The sequence below is a fragment of the Serinus canaria genome, chromosome 4 (genome assembly GCF_022539315.1).
Source record: "Serinus canaria isolate serCan28SL12 chromosome 4, serCan2020, whole genome shotgun sequence".
Classification (NCBI taxonomy): domain Eukaryota; kingdom Metazoa; phylum Chordata; class Aves; order Passeriformes; family Fringillidae; genus Serinus; species Serinus canaria.
Genome location: NC_066317.1, coordinates 63,233,362 through 63,257,122, shown reverse-complemented (window position 1 = coordinate 63,257,122; position 23,761 = coordinate 63,233,362). Strand labels below are relative to the sequence as shown.

Genomic DNA, 23,761 nt, shown 5'->3' with positions numbered 1-23,761 from the left:
CTCTGATTTGGGAGCTGTCTGAAAGGAAGGGGACAATTTTAAGTGGAGAATTTTTTTTTTTGGGTTCCAGTGGGTGGAGCAAATGTCTACATCAGTATTTGACTTGAATTTTTAAATTCCAGTCTATTCTTTCACAGCTTATAGCATGTATCAATATGATTGGATGCCAGCTGAGAATATGTCACTACCTTTTGGTTGTTTTTTTTTTTTTAATAAGTGACATTTCAGCCACTCAGATGTGAAAGGAACAATACCATTTGCAGAGTTCACCCACGTGGTTCTAGAAATATGCAAGCTGAGTGTACACACCAGCTAGCATTTAACTCTTTTATAAAAAGCCAGAGGGAATGAAGAATTGCCTTGCATTTCTGCTGAGCTGTGTGGCTGAGGCTGGAATCAGGTACCTGGTTGTAAAAAATGCTTTAAAAAGTGCAGTAGACATGGATTCAGTATTTAGATGTACTGTGAGAAATGTTTCCCTATGTTAGAGCTTGTCCTTTCACCTTTAATTGGTGGTGCAGTGAGCTGTGCAGTTAACTCGGGCTCAGTCTTGCAGCTGCAGGACTCGTGTTACAGCTGGAGGAAGTCTTGCAGGAGGAAGACATTGAGGAGTGATTTTATACACAAAATCTGTGTGTAAAGTCTTCTGTCAAATTGACTTCCTGCCTGCCCCCCTTTAATCATTTTAGAGTGCTTCAGACTAAAGACAAAATTAAGAATATAAACATATAAACTCAGAAAATGCCCATAGCTGACTCAGTTTAATTCCTCCCAATGCTCTGGTGTGTTTTTTTATTGTAACTATTGTGTAGAGTTGCACACATTTCCTCCTCTTAAGCCTGCTTGGCAACCTCTGTGAAAACCAAACACTTATTTACTCAGTATATTCATGCCAAGGAAACTCCATTATTCCACCAACAGTCCTTGCATCTGTGTGCTCATGTAGGTCCCTTTTGCACATAACAGGCAAAAGCAGTCCAGGAAGCAGGAAGAAAAAGTAAATATCACCCTTATACTGAGTAGTTAAAACAGTTACCCAGTGTTCAGCAATGCTTGCTGATGTAATCTGGCTTTGTACACCAAATATTGCAGTGAGCAAAGCATGTTCATTCAGTTATGAATTCATGCTGAAGATGGCTTTTACAAGCATAGTTACATAGTCTTTCTAAAAATAGGTTGATGTTTGTCTGAAAGAATCCCTTAGGCACTTCTTTTGGTTATTGTGAACAGGGAATTTTAGCATGTAGTTCAAAAGAAAATTAAAATTACTTTGGGGGATTTGAAGTCTTTATATGCTGATCCCTGTACCATTGTGGGCCTGAGTAACTCTTCCAAAAATATAGCAGTAGTATAAAATGTATGCTCAAAATATCTTGAGATGAGTAAACCCAATTGTTTAATGACCCATTGCTACAATTTTTGTCTTTTGAAGGGTAAAAATACAATACTAAACACAAAGAATTTACAGAGATGCCAAAACTTTGTCCCAGTTTGACTCAGTAATATTTTTTCAATAATAAAGCTATGGGGAACTTGGAAAAATGCAGTAATGTGTCCCTACATGTTCCCTTTTGAGTTTTATGTGTGTAAGTTGTGAATAACGGCTGAGACACGTGGGAAAGGAAGGATTGCCTTGGGAGCCTGATGGGAAATTGGTCATTTCTGTGAGTAGTAATGATGTTTGGAACCTCACTAACCCCTGAAGTCAGTTCTGGCCTGCCCCACATGAAGAGCATGAATTGGTTTTTAGGCTGTTTTCCTCCCTTTTTCTCACTTGTGTATGCAGGTGCAGAGTTTCCAGTAGAAGGAGCTGCATTTGATTTCTGAATACCACTCGTGCTCAGTGTTCAGGCAGTGAAGTGTGAAAGCCTCTACAGGCAAATCCTCACAAAATAATGTTGGTGTTCAGTGATGGAAGGGAATGGGAAGGAAAGCCTGACTGATGTGCAGGGTGTGAAGGTGATGGTGCTTGCACTGATCCTTACTTCAGCAGAGGAAGGGTGTCCTCCATGTCACAGCAGCAGTAGCTGCTGAAGAGGAGATGATGGCAGAGTTCAGGTACAATTTCAGTGCAGGAACTTGGCACTTCCTAAAAGTCTGAAGTGAATAGCCTTGGCTTTTTTCCCCCCTAAATTTATGCTCTTTAAAACAGTCCTTTGCCTTTATGAGAAATAAGAAATTATTCCAAATGTAAGGCAGAATAAAATAGCTGCAAATTGCCAGTTAACATGTTTTGCCACTAATCTAAAGGTTGATTACTTTGAACCCCAGCCTGAATTTCAGAAGAGTTAATTACATACAATTTTCTTTGCTAGGAGGATTATATTACAAAAATAAGGACAAGACAAGCTCTGGTATGATTACAAAGGAAGATGTTTATTTGTAATGTAAGAAGCCCCCCAAACCTGTCCAGATTTGTATTGAAGGCTGTGTTTTGGGCTCTGGTATGTGAACTGTTAAAAACTTCCACAGAAGTGTTCTGTTTCATTGCAGAGGTGGCTGTGTCACGTCAGCATGAGCTGATTTCTAGCAATCTTCTTGTAAATCATCTTTGCTTAGTGACTGTTTCCATCTACACGTATTTTAATTGCAAAACTCAGTGGCCCTCAGATGAATCAGAACCTGTTAGGGCTGCTACAGCTTGCTGGGGGTACAAGAGTAGTTTTCCCAACCACCTCGTGCTGTTCCTCTCTTAGGTTCTAAGTCATTTCTGAGAAGCCCTGGATGAAGGGTTGGCTCAGCCACTTCTCCACAGGCCTCAAGGAACAGATGCTCTTTTACTTCCCTGACATTTCCATTGGCTATTCTGGGATAACTGCAGGAGCTGGTGTTGAATTCCAGTTCTCTTCATAGAGGGAGCTTTCCTCAAAGATGTCTGGTTGACAGTGTTTCACCTGCAAGACACAAAAAGGGTCCAGTAAAATTATCCTAAAGAAATGCAGCCCTTTCTTATGGCAGGAAATCTCCCCTTCCCCTTCATTAGGGCCCTGAGGTGTGAAATCTGCTAGTGAAGTGTGTGTGAGCTGTGCATGGGTTATGGCTCTTGGAGAGGATGGTTAAAGCTCTGGGCATGGTGGCAAGGATGAAGAGGTGCATCCTGCAGCCTGCACCAGGCCACAGGGCTGTGTCACTGAGCTGCTTGTGCATGGAGTGACTCCCAGGTGCTGAGACAGCCATGAGCAGGTATCTGCTCTTGTCTGTGTTATACAAAACTGGTGCTTAATAGAGCATTTGATTTGTAAAGTGTGTGAGACTCCTGGCAGCTGTAAAGGAGAGATTTTGAAAGATACTCCCAGCCTGGCAGCCATTCACTTGATGAACTGAGGGTATTTTGTTCATGCTCCATGTGTTGGTATTTGTGCTTGAAACCTGGCAATAAGCTGTAGGTGGATGTAAATTGCCAAGTTTTCACTTTAAATGGGCTGATAGAATTTGGCTTTTGTGGTTGCATTTGTGATGTTGGGTTTGATTCTTGCCAGCAGTGCTCCTTTTTTTGGCTCAGTAACCATTTAATTTAAATAAAGGGCTGATGCATTCATTCTGAGGTGGTAAAATCTCTGTTCTGTAGGAAAATTGATGTCAGCCTGAGGTTCACAAAGGCTGGGATTTTGTCACCCATATCTAGGGGGATTCTGAAAAACTTCTGCCAATAGGGCTCCCTTTCCATATAGAGGTCTGCATCCTCTGGTTGAACCAAGGAAAATCTTGGGAAACATTGCTTTGACTCATTCTCTTTACTGAATGTATTTATCACTGGGTATGTTCTGTTTCTCTGCTCTGTGTTTAAAAGCAGTGAGCTGGGGGAAGAGGAGCACCTTCCTCCAGGGCCAGGCTCTGTGACTGCTGCTGCTGGGAAGATTGTTAACTCAAGGGGTGCTGTACAAATGGGTTTTCTCTGGGTTTAGGTATTTTTTGGGAAAAGGTTGGAAGCCCAGTGTCAGGTTACAGCAAGACTGCTTGTTTTGCTTTGCTTTCTTTTGTTCTGTTTTGCTTTTAAGCGGAAAAGAAATGTGGATCTAAGACCTTCCAGCTTATTTTTCCTTTTTTCTTTTCTAACCATGACTAATTCTGGCTAGTTCAAACAAGAACATAATGAGCTACTAAAAATGTTAGAGCAGTGTGCCACTAATTAATGTTTCTGTGGGAATAGTTTAAACAGAAATGAGCATGTGTGTAAGTTTACTTAAACCATAAGGGAAATTGGGTTTGTGTTTTTGCCGTGCTCCCACGCTGCCTTCCTTTATCTGCCCTTTCCCAGCAAGAATTTTGCAGGTCACTATTTCACAGCTCTTCCAGGAGACAGATTTCCTGGTGCCTGAACAAAGCAATGATTTTACCTGCAGTTTCTTTTAACCACTTATGAAATTGTCTGGCAGAATCTCCAAATCACTTCAGTTGTAGAAATTTTCATAGGTGAAGTGGAAGTATGAATTTGCACAGAGGAAATGAATTTATACTTTATACCCTTGCAAGTAATGTGGAGGGAAAAAAAACCCACCAACCCACCAACAACTGCCAGTCTGATCCAATTTATAAAATATTTTTAGACATGATCAAGGAAAGCAAATGTTTAATGGAGGAATGAAAGTTAGCTGGCAGCAGCAGTGAGAATTAATCACTCAAAACCAGGATTTCTAAAGGGATTTTATAAAAACTAAATCTAGGCCTGGTTTGGTCTTTTTATATTTTTATATTTTTCTTTCTGATTTCAAATAATCATCTCTAATAAATTTGCACATTACATGGACTGGTTGATAAGGAGGTTGCATGTAGCTGCCTCCAGCATGTAGCTGGGCCGTTTTTAGAAAAAGGGTAGATAAATATGAGATTCTGTGTCTGAAAACAGAGAGTAAATTCTTCTTATAAAGTGGGGTGTCTGTGTCCTGGCAAATGGCTATTGGCAAAAATGATCTCTTAAACAGAACAGCAATTTAGAGTGACTTTCAGTGCTGCTTTGAAGAGACTTGGGGAGATTCTTGCACAGCAGAACAGAAGTGGAGAAGAGTGGTATCATGTTGGCTTGCTTTGGACACGGTACTCACAAGACTTGTAATGGGTTATTGCTTCCAGTTCTCATGCTTGATTTTTCAACAACCTTTCTAAAGCACAGAAAAGGTTTAGGAAAACCTCACTAAAATGCTCTAGATGCTGGAAAAAGTCCCCTAGGGAGAAAATTAGAGGGTGGAACAAAAAGGATTGAAACAGGCTTAATTGCAGCATGCTTCCACAGGAGGAAAATGTCTGCTTCCAAGGGACTTTTAATGTAGCTGAAATGCCTGGAGAAGGCATCATCAACTGTGAGCTGCAGTTAGACAACCCAGGAGGGACAGGAGGCAGTACTGTTAATGGTATGTGTGAATAACCATTAGAATGAGCTGAAAGAGAAATGAAGGCTTCCTTTTGCAATTCCAAATTGTGATCCTCTCCTGGAGAATGTACTTAGTGAGGCACAACTCACTGAGTATCATCTGGGGGCAACAGCATGAAATTCTGCATGTTCGGGGGTAATGTGAGATGAGACAAATGACTTGGTTGTCTGTTAACCTCCTTAAATTCTATTGAACTAAAAACTACTGTGTATTCTATTTTAAGTATGTTACTTGGGATGGGTTTTTTTAAAGTAAATTACAACTATTTTTAAAAACACCCCATAGTTATTACATCTAGATCTGTTATATGACATTTATACATAACAGGGCTATCTTCTGTAGTATTTTGAGTTTACTGTTGACTGTAATGTTCCTTAAAGATATTGAGAGCTGCTTGTTCTTTTTTTCCTCTCCTCTATATGCTGTTCACACTTCCTTGGAGAATATTTGGGTCAGAGACTTTGCAGCTTGGAGTTTACCAAGTTTCTTTTTAAAAATTGACTGTTGCTCTCTCATAAATCACATGCTCAGACTTTATTCAAGGGATTTGAAGATATCCCTGTGTTATGGCTAGGCACTTCTTGCTAACTGTATTCTAGAAATGAGTATAAATAAAATGCCATATTGCAAAGTTCTGGTGTTCTGTTTTGGCTGCTGGTGAGGGGGATTGGTGTATAATCCTTTTGGTGAGACTTCCACAAATGCATATTCTGGTTTTAATCAAGGTGTTTTTTTGAAGGTGGGGGAAACAAAACCAGAAGAGCGTGCCTAAACCTGCTAGTCTGAGTTGCAGTGTGTGTGCTTCCATCAGTTCTGATGCTGTGCTAAGCTGCTCATGTGTGCCTGCTTTCTCTAACACCTGTGTTTAATCTTCAGATCTCTGATGGCCAAGGAGATGAGCGCTCAGAGTCCCCCTATGAGAGTGCTGATGAGACTCAGACTGAAGTGTCAATATCATCCAAAAAATCTGAGCGAGGAGTGGGAACAAAAAAAGAATATGTGTGTCAGGTGAGAGACCTTAGCTGGGCTGTGTTTCCTGAGCTTTCCTAGAAAAGGTCTTTTTAAATACGAAAATGACAACATTAGGCCAGAAACAGGTTTATCATGTGTGTCTGAGATGTCTGTTAGTGATGAGGTTGCCATGGCAGTAAATGGGATTCTTAATACCTAATTATTTTTTTCTTGACCTCCAGTAAATGACTTAGCCTTTCTGCTTGAGTTTCCAGGTCTGTAAGATAAGCATAATTTGTAGCTCAGAAGAAGCCCCATGAGTGTTGCCAGGTGACTGGTCAGGTGATGCAGAAGAGCTGCTGCTTTCTCTGATAGCACAGAGGAGGAAGCCCAGCCCAGTGGGGTTTGTGCTCTGCTTGCAGCAGAGATGGCAGCACTGCCCTGCTCTGGTGTGCAGGCAGGAAGCCACTGAAAGCAGAAGCCTTTCCTCAGACTGTTCTAGAAGGGCTCTTAGGCTATGAAAAATCATCCAGATCAAATTTGTTTCTGTGAGGCTGGGCAAGCAGTTAAATTCCATTTTTTGTACATAGTGGGAATGAGGTTGTATCTGTCTATAAATGTTGGGTAATCCTTAAATTCTGCCAGCACTGTTGGGTTCATTTTTAGTTATGCATGTGTCACTGCTAACCACTCAGACATAGAGGTATCATTGTGCCAACTAAACTGATTCCCTTTGGCCAAGGAAAAGGAAAGGAAGGATGCTTTTTAACCCTACTCAGATGCATCAATGTGCTCAGGGAATACTTCTTACAGCTTTTTTTTCTACTCCTTTTTTACTGTCAGGTTGTATTTACTCCTGATCCATGGTCTGAGAGGGATATTTCTAGTGGTTTAATGATTCTGTTACCTGTTTCAGCTTGAATTCAGGGCATGTGACAATGCTTGTAAAATTATCTTTCACTTGTTAAATTTGATTTCAACAATGGGAAAAGATATTTTGAGGAGCAGTATATGAAAAGGAATAAAGAAAACTTTTTTTTCCACGTATGAACTTTTCTTTAACATTCAATGCCTTTGTGTTGTAAAAGCTGTGTGAAAAAACAGGTGATCTCCTGCTGTGTGAAGGACTTTGCTATCGAGCTTTTCATGTAAGCTGCCTTGGGCTCTCTGGAAGACCAGCAGGAAAATTCATTTGTAGTGAATGTACATCAGGCAAGTTTGTCCCTTTCTATTAATTAAAAAAAAATAAATTGTAGTTTTCCCATATATTGTTCTAGGACATCCTCCTGGACAGAGTATGTATCCTCAGAGAACCCTTACTTATCTTTGGGATGTGACAGGGTGGGAGTCCTTAGAGTACCACTAGGTGTGCCATGTTTTACAAAGTTCACCCTGTTTTCAGTGAGTTCTCTTGCAACATGGCTATAATCAGAATTCCATTGCCTTAATAACTGCAGATGATTTGCTTTCTGAGTACAATTAGAGAAGAGGTTTAAAGTCTGCCACAATGACTTAAGAAATTGTAGAGAAAAGAGCGGCGAGTGAAACGTTTTAAGTTACTTGTCAGTCCTTTGTGTGTCTGCTTCAGTCTTCTGCTTTTCCTGTTAAAAGACTACCTTATTGCTATTAATTTAATTTGCTTTTAATCCTGTAATAACTGCTTGGAAGTTCTTAATCTCAAAACTTTACATAAGATTTGTGTTCTTGCTCATAAGCTCGTTTCAGTACATGCAGTGAACCTTGTTGGAACTGCTGCTTCAAAATAAAGAAAAATGTTGAGAGATTGGTTGTCTTTGGTTTGTGGTCCCGCTTCAAATTTCAGAGGACTGCAGACAAGCCAGCATCCTATTCCATTGGTTTTAAAAATTTTGAAAACTAAAAATTCCTTCTTGTCCTGGCGTACTGAGGCTTGTAAATAAGAACATAAAATCAGATTGGTGAGGCTTTGGATGTTGTTTTTATGCTTCAACTGCAAATGGGTTTGCTTTATTTTATTTGTATCTCAGCAGATCAGTATTTAATACTAAAGAGCTAAAATAAATAGATTGCTGCATCAAGTAATGCAATTGATTTGTTGAAAAAAACCTCCTCCACACCACAAAAGCAATTCCCTCATGCACAACATAAATGCATGAGAGAGTGTTTAAAATTCATGTGTTTGGATATTACATTCTGTTTATCATTTTGCCACTAGGTGTGCACACCTGTTTCGTGTGTAAGGAGAGAAAGGCAGATGTGAAACGCTGTGTTGTGTCTCACTGTGGCAAATTCTACCACGAAGCTTGTGTGAAAAAATTTCATCTCACTGTCTTCGAGAACAGGGGGTTTCGGTGTCCTCTCCACAGCTGCCTCAGCTGTCATGTTAGTAACCCCTCACATCCACGAATTTCAAAAGGTAGTTTCATTTTATATTTATATGGCTGATGAATTCACTTTATTTATGGTATGTTAAGGTAAAGAATGTGTTCATTTGAGAGCTGCTAGCTGCAGTTTTGTTAGGCATAAATGGACTATCAATTCATTCAGAATTTTTTTTAAAGTTGTAATAGAGTGTGTTTTACTCAGCTTTAGTATTTACCTTGTTTGTGCTCTTTTTTTAACTAGCTTTCAGTTATCCACAGTTAACTGTGTTTTCTTCTCAAGAGAGAATGACATCTTGAATGTGTAGGTGATGAGGAGAGAGGCAAAGCAGTGAGGGCAGGACCTGAGAATGTACAAACACTGCAGTAAGGCTCGATGAACATGGAGACATTTTGATTCTGTGCAGGTTTTTAGCTTTGGGCAACATTTGCAGACAAAATTACATGACTCAGAAAGACTCATGTCTACCCTGATATGCATAATTAAAGCTTTAAATTGGGAGTAAAAAAAAACCTTTGTAAATTCAGTATTGTTGCAAATACGCAAGCGTTGAAAACACAACGTCTGGGATTTTGTGTGTGTGTATAGGGTGCCTCAGCACCTCTTTTTTGCTGAAATGACGAGTCAGTTTTGTCCCAGAGTACCTCAGCAGTGCTGTGCTTTGCCACACGTTGCCAGCTGTGCCCCAGGGTGACCTGTGAGTTGGTGCTTTGCAGGGAAGATGATGCGCTGCGTGCGCTGCCCCGTTGCGTACCACGCCGGGGACGTTTGCATCGCGGCGGGATGCGCCGTCATCGCCTCCAACAGCATCGTGTGCACCAACCACTTCACTGCCATGAAGGGGAAAAGCCACCACGCCCATGTCAATGTCAGCTGGTGCTTTGTGTGCTCCAAAGGTAAAGGGCTGGGGGGGGGAGCTCCTTCAGAAGTGTGGAGTCAAAGCGTGTTGTTCTTCAGCTCAAGGGTTGTTGTTCTAATGTGTTTGTAGCAAAGTGGTAGAAATGTGGCATATTAAGTTAGGCTTTGTTAGGTTGTGCTATAATGGGAAGGTGGCTTATGCTGCTTCAGGGTCTTAAATATCAATTTTTTCCAGAAATAATTTATTAAAGAATGTTTTTACTTGGGCTTTATCCAACAACCAGAAGCCTGGTTAATTCTTTACAAGAGACACCTAATGAGTATTTTTCTGTTCTTTCTTTTGTGTTCAATGTACTAAAGCTTTTTGTGTTTCTTTATTGCTAATATGTAATATTACACCATAAATATTTTAAGAGTTGCTTTTAGTTTAGCAGCAAACTGCAGATTGAATCAGTATTAGTTGTTGCTGGGTTTGCTACTAATTAAGGGTGTTTTGTTTTATCTTGTACAATAAATCTGTTCCTTATTGACAACCACAAAATGCAGAGTGCTGATTAAACTTGTAGCAGTGAAACTTTACCTGATTTGTTAACAAATTAACATGCAGCATAGCAGCTTTTAAGCTGCAGCCAACTTTCCATTTGATAATTTATGAAACAAACTAACAACCTTGTTCCTTCTGTCCCCCAGGGTGGAAGAAAATCTCAAAAATCATAAGAGAAATATGTTGTGGTTACAATTTTTCTTACACAGAAATATTAATATATATTAAAACTATGTTAAACATAATGTAGTCATTAAAGTACAGCAAAGTAATTATAATTTGTGCATTGTTCTGGCATTTTTATCACCAGCTTGCTTGTTATTTTGCATGTGTTACTAACCTGAGTCAGCCAGGCATTCAGATTAGTCAGGATCTTTTGGCTGCTGTAGCCAGCTAAGTGATGGGTGTATTTGTTGCTGAGGGTCAGCATGTTTTAACCATTTATTTTCTAATTGAACCTACCACATGTGTGTCATTTCTAAACTGTCTGGAAGGCAAAACTTATACTTTAATCTTGATGTTTTCCAACCTTTTTTCTTTTTTCTGTGTCTGTGCAGGTGGCAGTTTGCTGTGCTGTGAGTCCTGCCCAGCAGCCTTTCACCCTGACTGCTTAAACATCGAAATGCCAGATGGGAGCTGGTACTGCAATGACTGCAGGGCGGGCAAGAAGCTCCATTTCCAGGATATTATTTGGGTTAAACTGGGAAATTACAGGTCTGATGAAGGAATTTGTGTTGTTTTACAGTACTGGCATGTTTAACTAAGGATCATACAACTGGTTGCTCCTGTAGGCCAGCCTTGCTCACACTGATTTCTGGCTCCTCTCTGAACTAGGGACCTCACCTCATTGCAAGCTTCAGGTTCAAAGATTTGCAGCTTTGCTGCTCCTGGCCAAGGCATTACCCATACAGGACTCCTTGGGTCTTCTGACCTCTGCCTTCAGTGTAGGAGCCTTCAACCCCTGTTTGTGTCAGAGATCTCTGCCAATAAATTGGTGTAACTGGTAATTAGCTAAATTACTCCCTCACAGGCTGGGACACAAGTCACTCAGGTTGTTGGGATTTCTCACTTGGATGAGATCTGAGTGAGATAGAGGTAGCTGGGGGTTATCCATGAAACATTAATAGGTGTTATCAACCTTCTCTTGATCTTTGATAATTACAATATTTGCAGGTCTTGTAAAGATGATGGTTTTGCTACCCAGACATAGGGAGTCCTGTGTGTGTGCTTACCTTGCAAGCAGGTGAAGTCTCACAGATCTGAGTGTCAGACTTTCCTTTTCTAGTCTTCTCTCACTCTCTGCTAAGAGAAGGGACAAAATAATTTTAAATCCTCTTGGATCTTGGAAATAATAATCAGTTACTGCTGTTTCGAGTGATTTTATTGAACTGTCTCTTGCAGAAAAAGCTTGACTAAAATGCTGTATTCTTTTATTTGTACTTCTGTGCTAGATGGTGGCCTGCAGAAGTTTGCCATCCGAAAAACGTTCCCCCCAATATCCAGAAAATGAAGCATGAAATCGGAGAATTTCCTGTGTTTTTCTTTGGTTCTAAGGATTACTATTGGACGCACCAAGCACGGGTGTTCCCTTACATGGAGGGAGACAGAGGGAGTAGATACCAAGGGATCAAAGGAATTGGAAAAGTCTTCAAAAATGGTACACAGCTAAAAGTAAACAAAAATAATCCTGGCATGTGCATGCTTTGCTTTCTTCACACATAGCCTTGGTTTTGAAATTTTGTTTTACAATATTGAATTAAAGAAATTTGTGCTGTCCTGGGCAACAGTCACTATTACTGTCTTTGCATGAAAACATTATCTTAATGTCTTGTAAAAGACTGGCATCTAACTGAAATTTTATCTGATGATTTTTTACTTTCTGAAAAGCTAAAAAAAATGGACTAAGAGAGTAGACTCTTTCAGACTCCCTCAGACTGGGGGACTGAAAGAGTAGAATTAATACATCTGTTAAGAGCAGTAAGACTCCAGAAGCATTGAAAAAAAATTGAATGATGGGACTAGGACAATGCTTTGTTTTAACACACAGGAAAGAGCAAGTGAGTTTGGGGGGGGAATAATCCTCTTTCTGGCATTTCTGTTGATGCTGCAATCTTTTTCAGCTTTGCAAGAAGCTGAAACTCGGTTTCGAGAAATAAAACTACAGCGAGAAGCCAAAGAAACCCAGGAGAGTGAACGTAAACCTCCACCATACAAGCATATTAAGGTAAAGTTTGAGAAAATGGGTACTCAAAGGTTTGAGCTGAGCAGTGAGATACGTTCAAGTTGTAGTTATGGTAACTGTTCTTTTACAGTCATGAGATGGTGAAATTTTGCTTTTGTTGGAGTGGTGCAAAACCAAATTAGCAAGCACTGTGTAACTCTTGCAATAAAACGAACTGTTCTAAGGTCATATTTGCTCTATTTTAATGTATATTCCAGGTGAATAAACCTTGTGGTAAAGTGCAGATCTATACTGCTGACATATCTGAGATTCCCAAGTGCAACTGCAAACCCACGGACGAAAACCCGTGTGGCTTTGACTCCGAGTGCCTCAACCGGATGCTGATGTACGAGTGCCACCCCCAGGTGTGCCCGGCAGGGGAGCGCTGCCAGAACCAGTGCTTCACCAAGCGCCAGTACCCCGAGACAAAGATCATCAAAACTGATGGCAAAGGCTGGGGGCTGGTAGCCAAGAGGGACATCAAAAAGGTAGGAATTGTTCTTACCCAGCAGAGTGGGTGACCTGCCGTGCTCTTGGTGGGTTTGGGATATACTTCACTAGTGATCCTTGGTGTCTTTCAGGGGGAGTTTGTCAATGAGTATGTGGGAGAGCTGATTGATGAAGAGGAATGTATGGCAAGAATCAAATATGCACATGAAAATGACATCACCCACTTCTATATGCTTACTATTGATAAGGTAGGGTATTTAATGGTTTTTGCCATTATTTACAGCCTTATTTTGATCTCTTCTTCTCTTGGTCACCTTGGCAGGGCACTCTGCTACCTTTGACATTCTACACTTTCACATACTCACAGTATTTCATCTTCTGTGCCTGCTCTCTCCATTCTGTATGTACATAATGAATCTCCTTAGTTCTGTGTTATGTGATATATTACATATTAAGGTCTACAGGTTGTGCTTTGTTGCTTGAAATGAAATACAGTACTTAGCTGCACCTGTAAGTACAAAGTACTTACCTGGCTAGTCCTAAAATGAAGTTTGGGGAAATAATAGTGATACAGTGGAAGGAATTGCTGTTAGCAATCCTTTTACTAAAATTTCAACAGCAGGCAATAAAATTCTCACTTGAGAGAATGTGGAATAGAACTGTGAGGCTGTGTCCTATATAGGGCATTTAATCTTTTTTGTAGCCATCTGTCCCATCCATTGTTTATGGCAAAACCAGGCTTGTGCTTTTGTAGAAACTCTTTTCTGAAAGCACTCTCTGTTAGTAGCCAGCCAACCCTCCACAAATTGATTCACAGCAAATTATTGCAGCAGGTTAATTAACACACCAAAATAATTCAGCACCTGTGCCTCTGTGCACACCTCTGAGTATTTTCTTCCTCAGGAGAAGGAGAAAGTGAAGAACCTGGACAGCAGGAGTTACAGATTATCTATATTGTATTGCTTCAGTCCCCAGACAGCGAGTTAGGAGAAAAACAAGAGCTGGCTGCCAGTTCTGCAATTTTTTTCAGTCCCAACCACCACTCTTTTTCCCAAGGCTCTAGCTCTGTATTTGCACAGCTACTGTTTCCATGAGTCCTGTAACTGAGTTCTGCACAGGAGTTACCACCACAGCATGGTGAAACCACATTTCTCTGAACACTTAAAGTTTCTCACTCCTCTGCTAGATTAACATACAACATCAGTGGATTAATATCTGAACTGAACATGTATTTGACTCTTGCTGTCATTAATAAATGCTCATTTTGGGTCTGTCTTGCCTAAACTGCCAGTGCTATTATGAGGCTGAGCTGCCCGTGCAGTGAAGTGTGTGCACATAGGCATGACAGTCACACTTGTGCATTATAAAAATCATCTAGAAGGAAACTATAATAATACTTCATAAATAAGCAAAGCTTTCTCAAGCAGCTATGCAAAGAAACAGTTCTGGAAATTTCAAGCTTTGTGTTTTATTTCGTTAATGTCTGGTATATTTCATGGCAATAGAAATTTAAGAGCAATTGTTTGTAGGAATGGGATGTTTTCGTTTACCAAGAGCTTGTTTGCATTTAAACTAGGCTGATTTGGGGAAAGAAATCTGGTGAGAAACTAGTAATCTCTGGAAGTAATCATGCATTTGGTAAATGCCATAAGTACCATACTCGCAAATGCAAAGTAAATGGTCAAGGACTGAGTCTGAGTTTTGAAGCTTCCTGGGGAAGGGGGTTCCTTAACATGCCCACCATAATGCTCACAAGCACACTTATCCTGCCCTGTGGCTGTGATGGGTGCTGGGAAAATGTGAGCTAGAGCATGAGTATTGCTTTGGGAGTGTCCCATTCCAGGCCATGTGGGACACTACAGTTATCAATACAACATGTACCTGCAGTTGCCTTGTGTGATCTGGGTAGCAACACCATGTCAGCTCTGAATGCAGCTATGGAAATCAGTTATGGATTATTTTTATGGTTTGTTGTGATGGAGGGGAGAGAAAAACCCTTCAGTTTGTTGCTGGTTTGTTCTCCAGGACCGTATTATTGATGCTGGCCCCAAAGGAAACTATTCCCGGTTCATGAATCACAGCTGCCAACCAAATTGTGAGACCCTGAAGTGGACAGTGAATGGAGACACTCGTGTGGGGCTCTTTGCTGTGTGTGACATTCCTGCAGGTACATCAGCTCAGCTGGCTTTGCTTTCACTCTCTCAGTTGAACCTTTTGTGCATTTATTGGTGGGACAGTCGTGGTTTAACTGATTCAGTGCAAATATTTTTGTAGAGGACTCGGCACGCAGAGGAGATGCTTTGTGATCTTTGTGATGCTTTGTGATCACTAAAAATCTTTTTGATTTTTAGTGGTTTTTAATTGTGAGTCCCATGGCTGCTTTTTGTTCCTTGCTTCTAGGGCAGCTTTGTGTTTTGGAGCTCTCAATGCATAACAAGAACATAATAAGCTTAAGGAATGGATGTAGGAGGCTGTTTAGAAGTGTCTGTTTTCTGGTTTGTGTACACACATGCTCACACACATACCTATCTATCTATAGCTATTTCTAGCTGGATAGATGGATATAATATGTGTGAAGGCCAAACACAAGCACAGTTTTGTGAAGTCAAATTTATTTTAAAATGTAATTGCAGAAGATATCATGATATATGGGCGTCTGTTTAATCATTGTCAGTGCTTATAGCAGTAAAGAGAGGAAAAATCCTATGACAATACATCAACCAGCAAGTCCTAAGCTAGCAGACAGATAGCACCAGCTGTATTTGTTTGCAATAATTTTGATACAATTTGTTACCTTGTCCTTTTTGCACTCAGGAACGGAGCTGACTTTTAATTACAACCTTGACTGTCTGGGCAATGAAAAAACAGTCTGCAAATGTGGTGCCCCAAACTGCAGTGGATTTCTTGGGGACAGACCAAAGGCAAGTAATATATCAAATAATACATCCAGAGATTTTGACAGTCTCATCAGGGGAAGGGTTGTAGAAGCTTCAAACTGACTAAGAATATGCCTAACTGTGGCCAGTGAGATTATTCTGACATTCTATTCATATTTCCCCACTTAAATCTTACAGTATGATTATTTTGCTAAGATTTGTTGAAAAAAAAAATTGAGTTGAACTGAAGAATAAGAGTTTTGAATGTGGAAAAAAAGTTACCAAAGTATATCAAGAAATGACCTGTATGATTCCTGTCCAGGTTAGTTTGAAACCTGTAATCCAGCAGAGGCTGATGGAGCTTCCTGGAGGGCTGGCACAGGAGTGTGGGGGAAGGCACAAGTACCACCTGTAGATGATCTAAAGCTGCACTTCCCTCTGGTCCTTCACACTGCCCAGTACCAGCCACTTCAGAGGGTGGACTGGGAGACTTCAGAACCCACACAGCTGGTTTTTGTTAAGAGATGGACTTGAATGAGGTTTCACATAAGCCTGTGAACATTTACACAGACCACCATGAAGAATTTAAATGTTACAGTTCAGTTTTATGAAGTTGTCTGCATTGATAGATAGAATGGGCTAATTTAAAAGAAAGTAGATAGTGATTACTGGGGTTGAGAGGAGGGAATGATGGTAGAGATGTTGAAAAATCATCCAAATTTTATATGAGTTGGTGAAGGAGAGTTAAGGTGCAAGAGGCACTTGAAAGCTGCCTCTGTGCATGCAGCACAGAATTAAAGTCAGATTGAAATAGGGGTAAGGTTTGGTATATTCTTTCTGTCATTAACTATATTTTCTGAAGTTCTGCTGTCTGTTCCGCAAAGAAAAATGGGGACAGGTTTTAGCCATTCCAGCATGAGTATTCACAACTGGAAGAGAAAAATGGATATGAAGTGATTGATGGTGCAAGTACATAATGAGGGTGAATTAGCCACAAGTAGATTAGACTGGAACTTGGAAGATCTTTTGTCAGTGACAAGAAAATGAAGGGTTTTTTCAGTAGGAAGGTCCTGTAGGGAGAAGATGTGGTTTCAGGATGACTTTTCTCAAGGGTCAGTGTAGGTTTTTTGTCAGCACAGATCAGTACAGTGAAGCACTGGGCGGGTCTGCCCCAAGTCAGGTTCTTGGCTGTGTGCATGGTCTGCCAGGTGTGCCAACCGCTTGGCAAGGTTGTGTAATGTTTCTCCTTTGCAAAACTGGCATTTACAGATTTATATCTTTTAGAATTCTTCCACTAATGCCTCAGAAGAAAAAGGCAAAAAGACCAAAAAGAGAACACGGAGACGCAGAACGAAAAATGAAGGGAAGAAGGAATCTGAAGATGATTGTTTCCGTTGTGGTGATGGAGGCCAGCTGGTGCTGTGTGACAGGAAATCTTGTACTAAAGCTTATCATCTCTCCTGCCTTGGTTTGGTGAAACGTCCTTTTGGTGAGTCAGCAGCCCATGTCTTACCATTGTATAATTAACTTGTGCAGGTACCTCAATTATTGCACTGAAATAACTCAGGGGTGTCATCCTGAAAACAGAGGGTTTGTATGGCAGGAATTTCATTTGTGCATCATGTGGGAGCAGCTCCTCTTGGATTTGAAGACAAAATGGTGGCCTCCTCCTGCCTCTCTGGCAAAATGAGGCATTTCTTTTACAGATGTAGGTAATTGAGCACATCACCTGGTAGGAGCACCATGGCCCTGCCCCAGGACAGTTGATTATATCTGAGAAATGCATGAAGCCCTTTGAGTTCAAGCCAGAAGAGCAACAGCAGCTTCTGAAAGAAGGCAAGTAGGGAAATTAGGAGCAGCAGACATCAGGTTGCAGTTCCAGATATCACAGGAGTTACCGGGTTCCAGTCAGCCATGTCAGGTGAGATATGAGGAAGGGAAGCAGGCAAAGCCTGTTATCCCAGAAACAGGTAAAACAAGGACTGGTAAAGTATGCTGGGGCAAAGGGGCAGCTGTAAGTGAAGCACACCAGTCATTCCCGAGCAAGACTGGCAAAAGGCAGGGGACTGCAGTAAGAGGGGGCAGCAGCTGACCGGATGTTTGGATGCTCTGCCAGCCTGCAAGTTCTGTAAAATGCTATTGAGTGAAGCCTGAGTCATTTCTTCTAGCTGGAGCTGACTGCTGTATTTGAATGAGAGTGTGTCAGGTCTGCTCCTTGCAGCTGCCAGCTGAGCTTTAGAAGTATGATGTGGCATTCTGGGTGTTGAGATCAGCCCCGGTAGTTGCTGTCATTTGCTTTGTCAGGAAAGCTGTGCCTTGTTCAGCTGCTGCAACACAAAACCCCTTGAGATGATGCCGTGTTTTACTCCCCACTAATGGGCTCTTTGGTTTTGATTGCAGGGAAGTGGGAGTGTCCTTGGCACCACTGTGATGTTTGTGGCAAACCTTCTGTTTCTTTCTGCCACTACTGCCCAAACTCTTTCTGCAAGGAGCACCAAGACAGGACAGTGCTAAATTCCACGTTGAATGGACAGTTATGCTGCTCTGAACACGTTCTCGGGGTGGATTCTGTTGAAACTCGGAAGACTGAGAAACCCCGCAAAAAACTGAACAAGTTCAAGCCCAGGAGAAAGAGGAACAGATGGATGAGAGCTGAATGCAAATAGTCATGGACTGCAGTTTCTACTGCTAACACTATCTTGTAGATATGTTGTGAATATGACCAGGGAAGGACACAATTTTACGTATATTCTGTAAAGGTTACAATGGGGGGGGGGATTTTTTTGTTTTGTTTTTTTATAAATCCACTGAGCCAACCACAGCAGTCTTCTGCTGCTTCTGCACTGATAACGAACTGCATAGTTCAGCAAACTTCAGGACAAACCAAACTTATTACTCAGCATTACAGTTACACTTGAATTGTTACGAATGTAAAATGTTCCCTCCAAAATACTTGCAGGTTGGAGGTAGGTTAAAATCAAACCAGGTAGGCGTAAACATAGTTTTTTGAGATAGTATTTGTCAACCAACAGATGTTTAAAATAGTATATCCTTGAAAGAAGTTGTTAGTTCTCAAGTCCTTTTGAGTAAGAAATGGCTTGGTCTGTGGTCCCAATGAGATTTGCTTGCCTTGTGTGTTTTTGAGCAAGTGCTTGAATGCCAGTCATGACCCAGGTGTGTCCTCACTGCAGCCACACACACAGCAATTGGTTTGTGCTCTTCAAAAATTATTGTTAAGCAATCATGATCATAAATATCCTTCCACCAACAAATGTGGTGTGTGGTGGGAAAGGCACACCCTGTACCAGAGAGGAGGAATCTCACTTTGTAAGAGATTTTTTTTCTATACTGTTTTTCCTCTATTTCACCCAGCAAAATATGAAGTTACTTGATCTTGCAGGTCTGGACTTAAAGGGATATTGTCTTGCAATCTAGGCCTAATACATTAGGATTTTTGTGTCTTAATAAAAAGAAATCTTTCAAAAGCTATTACTTGGGGAAAAAAACTTTTTTTTTTTTTTTCTCAATGGCAGGTAAAATGCAGAGGCAAACTTTTCTTTCAACTTCGTGATAATGCAAGAAATGCCCAATAGGAGCAAAACCCCCAGGAATGAAACAGAAAGTGAAACTTGATTGAAGTTGCAAAAACTAAATTCAAAACAAGTAAAAATTAAATAGATATTTGAAGCAGCATGTAAGAATTTTGATGTGAAATTTAGCCTTACTCTGTTCCTTTGCATAAAGTTTATATAAAACTGGCTCTTTGACAGACTGAAATTTTTTGTTACATTTTTAGGAGCTCTGCTCTTGACTACCCTGTCACCACTGTGCTGTGGCAGCAAAGCTGTTTTGAATTCCTCACCCCCACTAGCATGGGTGACTTGCAGTGAGGTGAACATACAAGACTTGTATTGACAGAAATAATACTGGAACTAGGGAAAAACAGTAAAGAAAAACATCTCTGCCAGTTTTCCTCCCAGTGAATATCCTTGGTGTGTGATCAGGCAGCATTCCAAGCACATTTTGATTTTTGCCATTGTGACCCACCCTCCATAAGCACCTCCATGTCCACTGAGCCATTTGTGTATGTTCTAGCTTAGTTTGCCCTTCATAGTGCAGGAACTCTGTGTAGCCCTTTTGAAAATGAAGCCTTGCTCTATCATGGAAGTGTATGGTTTTTCCCCAGGGTATTTCTTCAGTATTTGATTTAGTTCTTGGAATTGCCAAAACCCCCATTTATTCCCAACATGTAAAAAGTCTGGGTTTATTAGAAGATATTAATTGAAAGAGGTTATAAATGTTGCATTGCCCTATGCTGAACACTTTGGTTTCTGTTTTGTGACCAAAATGCTTTGGTTTTTTGAATCAGTTTTTATAAACACTGTTGGAAGGTTATTTTTTTTTTAATAATTTTGAAGAAATAGCAGAGTTCAAAATCAGGGGAAGTGTTACATGTTTGCATTTTTTAAAATGGTATGCCAAGCCTTGCACTCAAGTTAAAAGTCAAGATTCTTTTAATTGATTTTTAGGGAAACTTTTTCTCTGCCATCGGGCTGAAGAACAGTCCTGTGCATAAAATCAAAAAAAAAAAAAAAAGACATTATGGATGTTTCTTTAATATTGGGTTTCAAGGGAAGGAAAATGAGGTCAGGTAGTAAAGCAGAAATATTTTCCTCATTGCTTTAAAACAAAATGAAGGAATTTGATGTCATTGGAACCATTCTTTGAATACTATACCATGTAAGGAAGGCTTTGTAAGAATACCTTTAAATAAGTTATTATAAAATTTTTCCTTTACATTCCATTGCTTTCATAATTTGTTAAATTTTTTTTTAGTTGTTTTGTTGCTTTTTCCTCTCCATGTGTAACAGCTCTGTCACTGTGGAACTGTGATGCCCCAGGTCCTGAGAGGCAGATCCCCACACTTTCAGAAGGCACAGCCTGCAGTGCCAGCACCCCTGGGCTCTCAGGGGGCTCCCCAGCACATCCAGCACAGCAGGATGCAGCACAGCCACTCCTTCTGTCTGTCTGTCTGTCTGTTTGTCTGTGGGCACAGAGGGACTTTGTTCACACAAACAGATCTGAGCCAGGGGCTGTTTGTCCTTCTGCTTCCTTCTACCTCTCCCTGCTCTGTCCTGCTCTGGGCCCTGGGAGCTCTGCATCACTGAGGCTGCAGACCAGTAGGTCATTTGGGAGCTCTGGGAACTCCTTTCTGAGGAGGAGTGTGGATCAAATTCTCTCTCCCTTGATACTCACTGGCCATGTGTCCCTGTGAGCTCAGCTCAGGCACTCAGGTGGTGATCTGGGAGAATTTTTGGTTTCTGTACCAGGACAGGTGGGGTTTAGGTGCTTTGTAATGAAGGCTTCTGTACCTTGCTCTGCAGCCTGGGAAAACAGGCTAAAGTTATGTTTAAAAAAGAAGACAGAAGAAAAGTTGACATTGTTTTCCTTCTCCCACTGTTCAAATCCAAGGTAAAACAATCCTTAAGACTTGAGCTTTCTCGTGATGCAACTCAATACTTTTTAGCATTCAGCAACTTGAAGGATTTTCTGCTATAAATTAATCTAAACAACATTAACTGTGGCATATTATGTGGCCTTAAATGATGTTCTTTGTGTCTTGCCCATCAAAGTAGCAAAATGTCTTTCCTTTTTTAGCAAAAGCTGATACAGCCAATTTCAGAATTTGTTGTTCTTTTATCACATGAGCAAGCATGGAAACAGTTTTCAGTTGAGTATGTTAGATGTATTTTCATACAACCTAGGAAAAGTAATCAGAGTAAATGTCTGTTTTGTTCAATAGCTTTGTGTTCATGGTCAGGTTTTAGGAGGTTTTTTATTTGAATTACTTGGAAAAGCAAAATATCTTGAAAGACGTATTAATGGGATTTTTCCACATTGTTGAGTCTCATTATTCCATGTCGGACTGCTTGAGAAACTTCAATGTCTTATTAAATGTTGAATTTTATTCCTAGTTATTTAAGAAGTTGCTAAGTCTCTTTTGTAAAACAGCTCTATATACTTACTTTGGCACCTTTTTTTTCTTGAAAGAAAAAAGTGTAATTGATACATGAGCAAGCATGATTTGGCAGTGAGGGCTTTGTTCTCTCATAGGGAAAACTTGCACTCCAGGCCTTCCTAAGAGATGCTCTGGAAATACTGTTTCATGCTTCCACAGAGGTGATAATGATTGTGCTGTGCCTTATTTTCACCTGGCATTTCCTGCAGTCCAGTTTTTCCAGCGCTGCTCTCTGTTGCTCCTGATTTTACAGCTACCCAGCCCAGCCAGCACTGCTCCCTCAGGGTCCTTTTGCTGTCCAAAATGCTGGTCCTGCTTGGTCAGGTCTGAGTTTGACTCTTTGGCTTTTTCAGACAGGTTTTTTGGGGTCTGGTATGGCTTCACCTGTGGCATCTCCCACGTGTGACAGCAGCTACAATTTTTTAAAAAACATTTCAGAGATCTGCTTTGATCTGGTGGCTGATAGTTCTGCTGAGGTCCCCTGGTGCTGTGCATCAAGATTGTGTCCCTGTGCTGCTTTGAGGAAAAGCACAGCCTTGGGCCAGAGAGAAGCTTCATGTCTCTCCTAAATCAGCAGTGGGAGAGGCTGCATGGAGCTCTGCCTGTGCTGGGCACTGGGCAGGGCTGTGGGAACCATCCCTCTTGCTGCTGTTCCAGAACAGAATCACAGAATGGTTTGGGGTGGAAGGGACCTTAAAGACCATCCACTTCCACCCCCCTGCCATGGACAGGGACACCTTCCCCTAGTCCAGGCTGCTCCATGCCCCATCCTGTAGCCTCTTCTGCAGCCGCAGGGGCTGTACGGGAGCTCGGCTGGGTGTCCCCAGCCCGGCCGAAGATGCCACACGAAGTGACACTCCCAGATTCCCTCCAGAACCCTGGGCAGTGGTTACCGTCTGCGGTGTGGGTGGCGCAGGCGGGATCTCGGCTACGAGGTACGGAAGCAAAGGAAGGGGGAGTGGATGCCCCTATAAATACCAAGAATCTTCAATCTTCTCCCTTGGTAGGGTCAGAGACGGGCGACCAAGACGGGGTCTCGGCGGTGCCCTGATAAAGGGAGCGGGTGTGATGGGAGGAGACACAAAGCTAACCAATAACAAGGACCCAGGGAGGAGCGTGAGTTACAGCTCAGCCACTGAGGATCACTCAGGGGAGGGGAAAAATCCCAGGGGCAAATCATACATCAAATTAAGGAATGACTGGCACAGAGAATTCTCGAGATAAGGGGGGGTGGTTACCGTGACAGGCAGGGGAAGTGGGGGCAGCTCCAAAAGGGAGGAAATAGGGAGAAACCATTGTGAGGGAAGTACATGGGGGGAACCGAGGACCAAACCATTATTGAGTTACAAAAGGAATAACCGATTCTAAAAACACACAATGCCACACCATCCAGCCTGGCCTTGAAAACTGCCACCGCTTCTCTGGGCACCCTGTCTGCCCACAATGGCTGATGTCCCACTGTTGCACACAGTTTCTCACCTGAGAGAGTTGGACAGATCAGAAAACTGATATATTCTATAAATTCTTTTAAACACTTGTAACACCTTCCCTGGGGAGAGGAGAATGAGCAGCTGAGGGCAGGAACCACTTAACCCCCCACAGCTGGGTTCCTTCAGCCATCTCTGCTGCTGCAAGTTTAAGGGAGAAGTAACACCTGCCACCACCTCTGTGCAGTTGTTTAAATCGTGGATCTTTTGACAGAGATACTGTTTTTACTGGCCTTTGAGAGCTGCTGAAGCACAGCACTGGCACAGAGGGTCACAGCTGTCTGGGCTGGGTTTACACAGAACCTGTGTGGGAATGTCACTGTAGCAGGAAAAGGAAGACAAGGTGGAAAGGTTGAGAGGCCACAGGTACTGGTTTCATGGAGCAGTTGACACTGGCTCCAGTACAGGTGATGTTGAATTTTTTTCTGGGCATTTCTGACTGCCTGGGATGCTGGCTAAGAGAAAAACGTAACAGGGGACACAGAGCAAAGAACAAATTAAGAGTCAACCAGCCACACACAGGAATCATTTCTGGAAAATACAAATCACATTAGTTTAACCAGATGGTTACACTGGGCTGGGTGCACAGAAGAGGGCTTGGAGTGCCACAGCAAACAGGTACAAA

General features: G+C 41.5%; 1 protein-coding gene and 1 non-coding gene across 9 annotated transcripts in view; both read left to right on the top strand.

Annotated features, from left to right (window-relative positions):
* Positions 1-20,432, top strand: part of NSD2 (nuclear receptor binding SET domain protein 2) — a 98,650-nt gene extending 78,218 nt beyond the window's left edge. For all 8 annotated transcript variants that reach the window (XM_050973906.1, XM_050973905.1, XM_050973910.1 and 5 more), the window contains 13 exons: positions 6,246-6,377; positions 7,409-7,532; positions 8,515-8,715; positions 9,398-9,577; positions 10,641-10,797; positions 11,535-11,740; positions 12,204-12,307; positions 12,523-12,792; positions 12,886-13,002; positions 14,780-14,921; positions 15,569-15,675; positions 16,915-17,119; positions 18,031-20,432. In XM_050973906.1, the coding sequence (XP_050829863.1) occupies positions 6,246-6,377; positions 7,409-7,532; positions 8,515-8,715; positions 9,398-9,577; positions 10,641-10,797; positions 11,535-11,740; positions 12,204-12,307; positions 12,523-12,792; positions 12,886-13,002; positions 14,780-14,921; positions 15,569-15,675; positions 16,915-17,119; positions 18,031-18,296 (2,211 nt within the window). In that variant the 3' untranslated portion in view covers positions 18,297-20,432. The remainder of the gene's footprint in view (positions 1-6,245; positions 6,378-7,408; positions 7,533-8,514; positions 8,716-9,397; positions 9,578-10,640; positions 10,798-11,534; positions 11,741-12,203; positions 12,308-12,522; positions 12,793-12,885; positions 13,003-14,779; positions 14,922-15,568; positions 15,676-16,914; positions 17,120-18,030) is intronic.
* Positions 14,500-14,630, top strand: LOC115485371 (small Cajal body-specific RNA 23). Its single transcript, XR_003946131.1, has one exon. It is a non-coding gene; the product is annotated as a small Cajal body-specific RNA 23 (non-coding RNA).
* Positions 20,433-23,761: the final 3,329 nt, after the last annotated feature.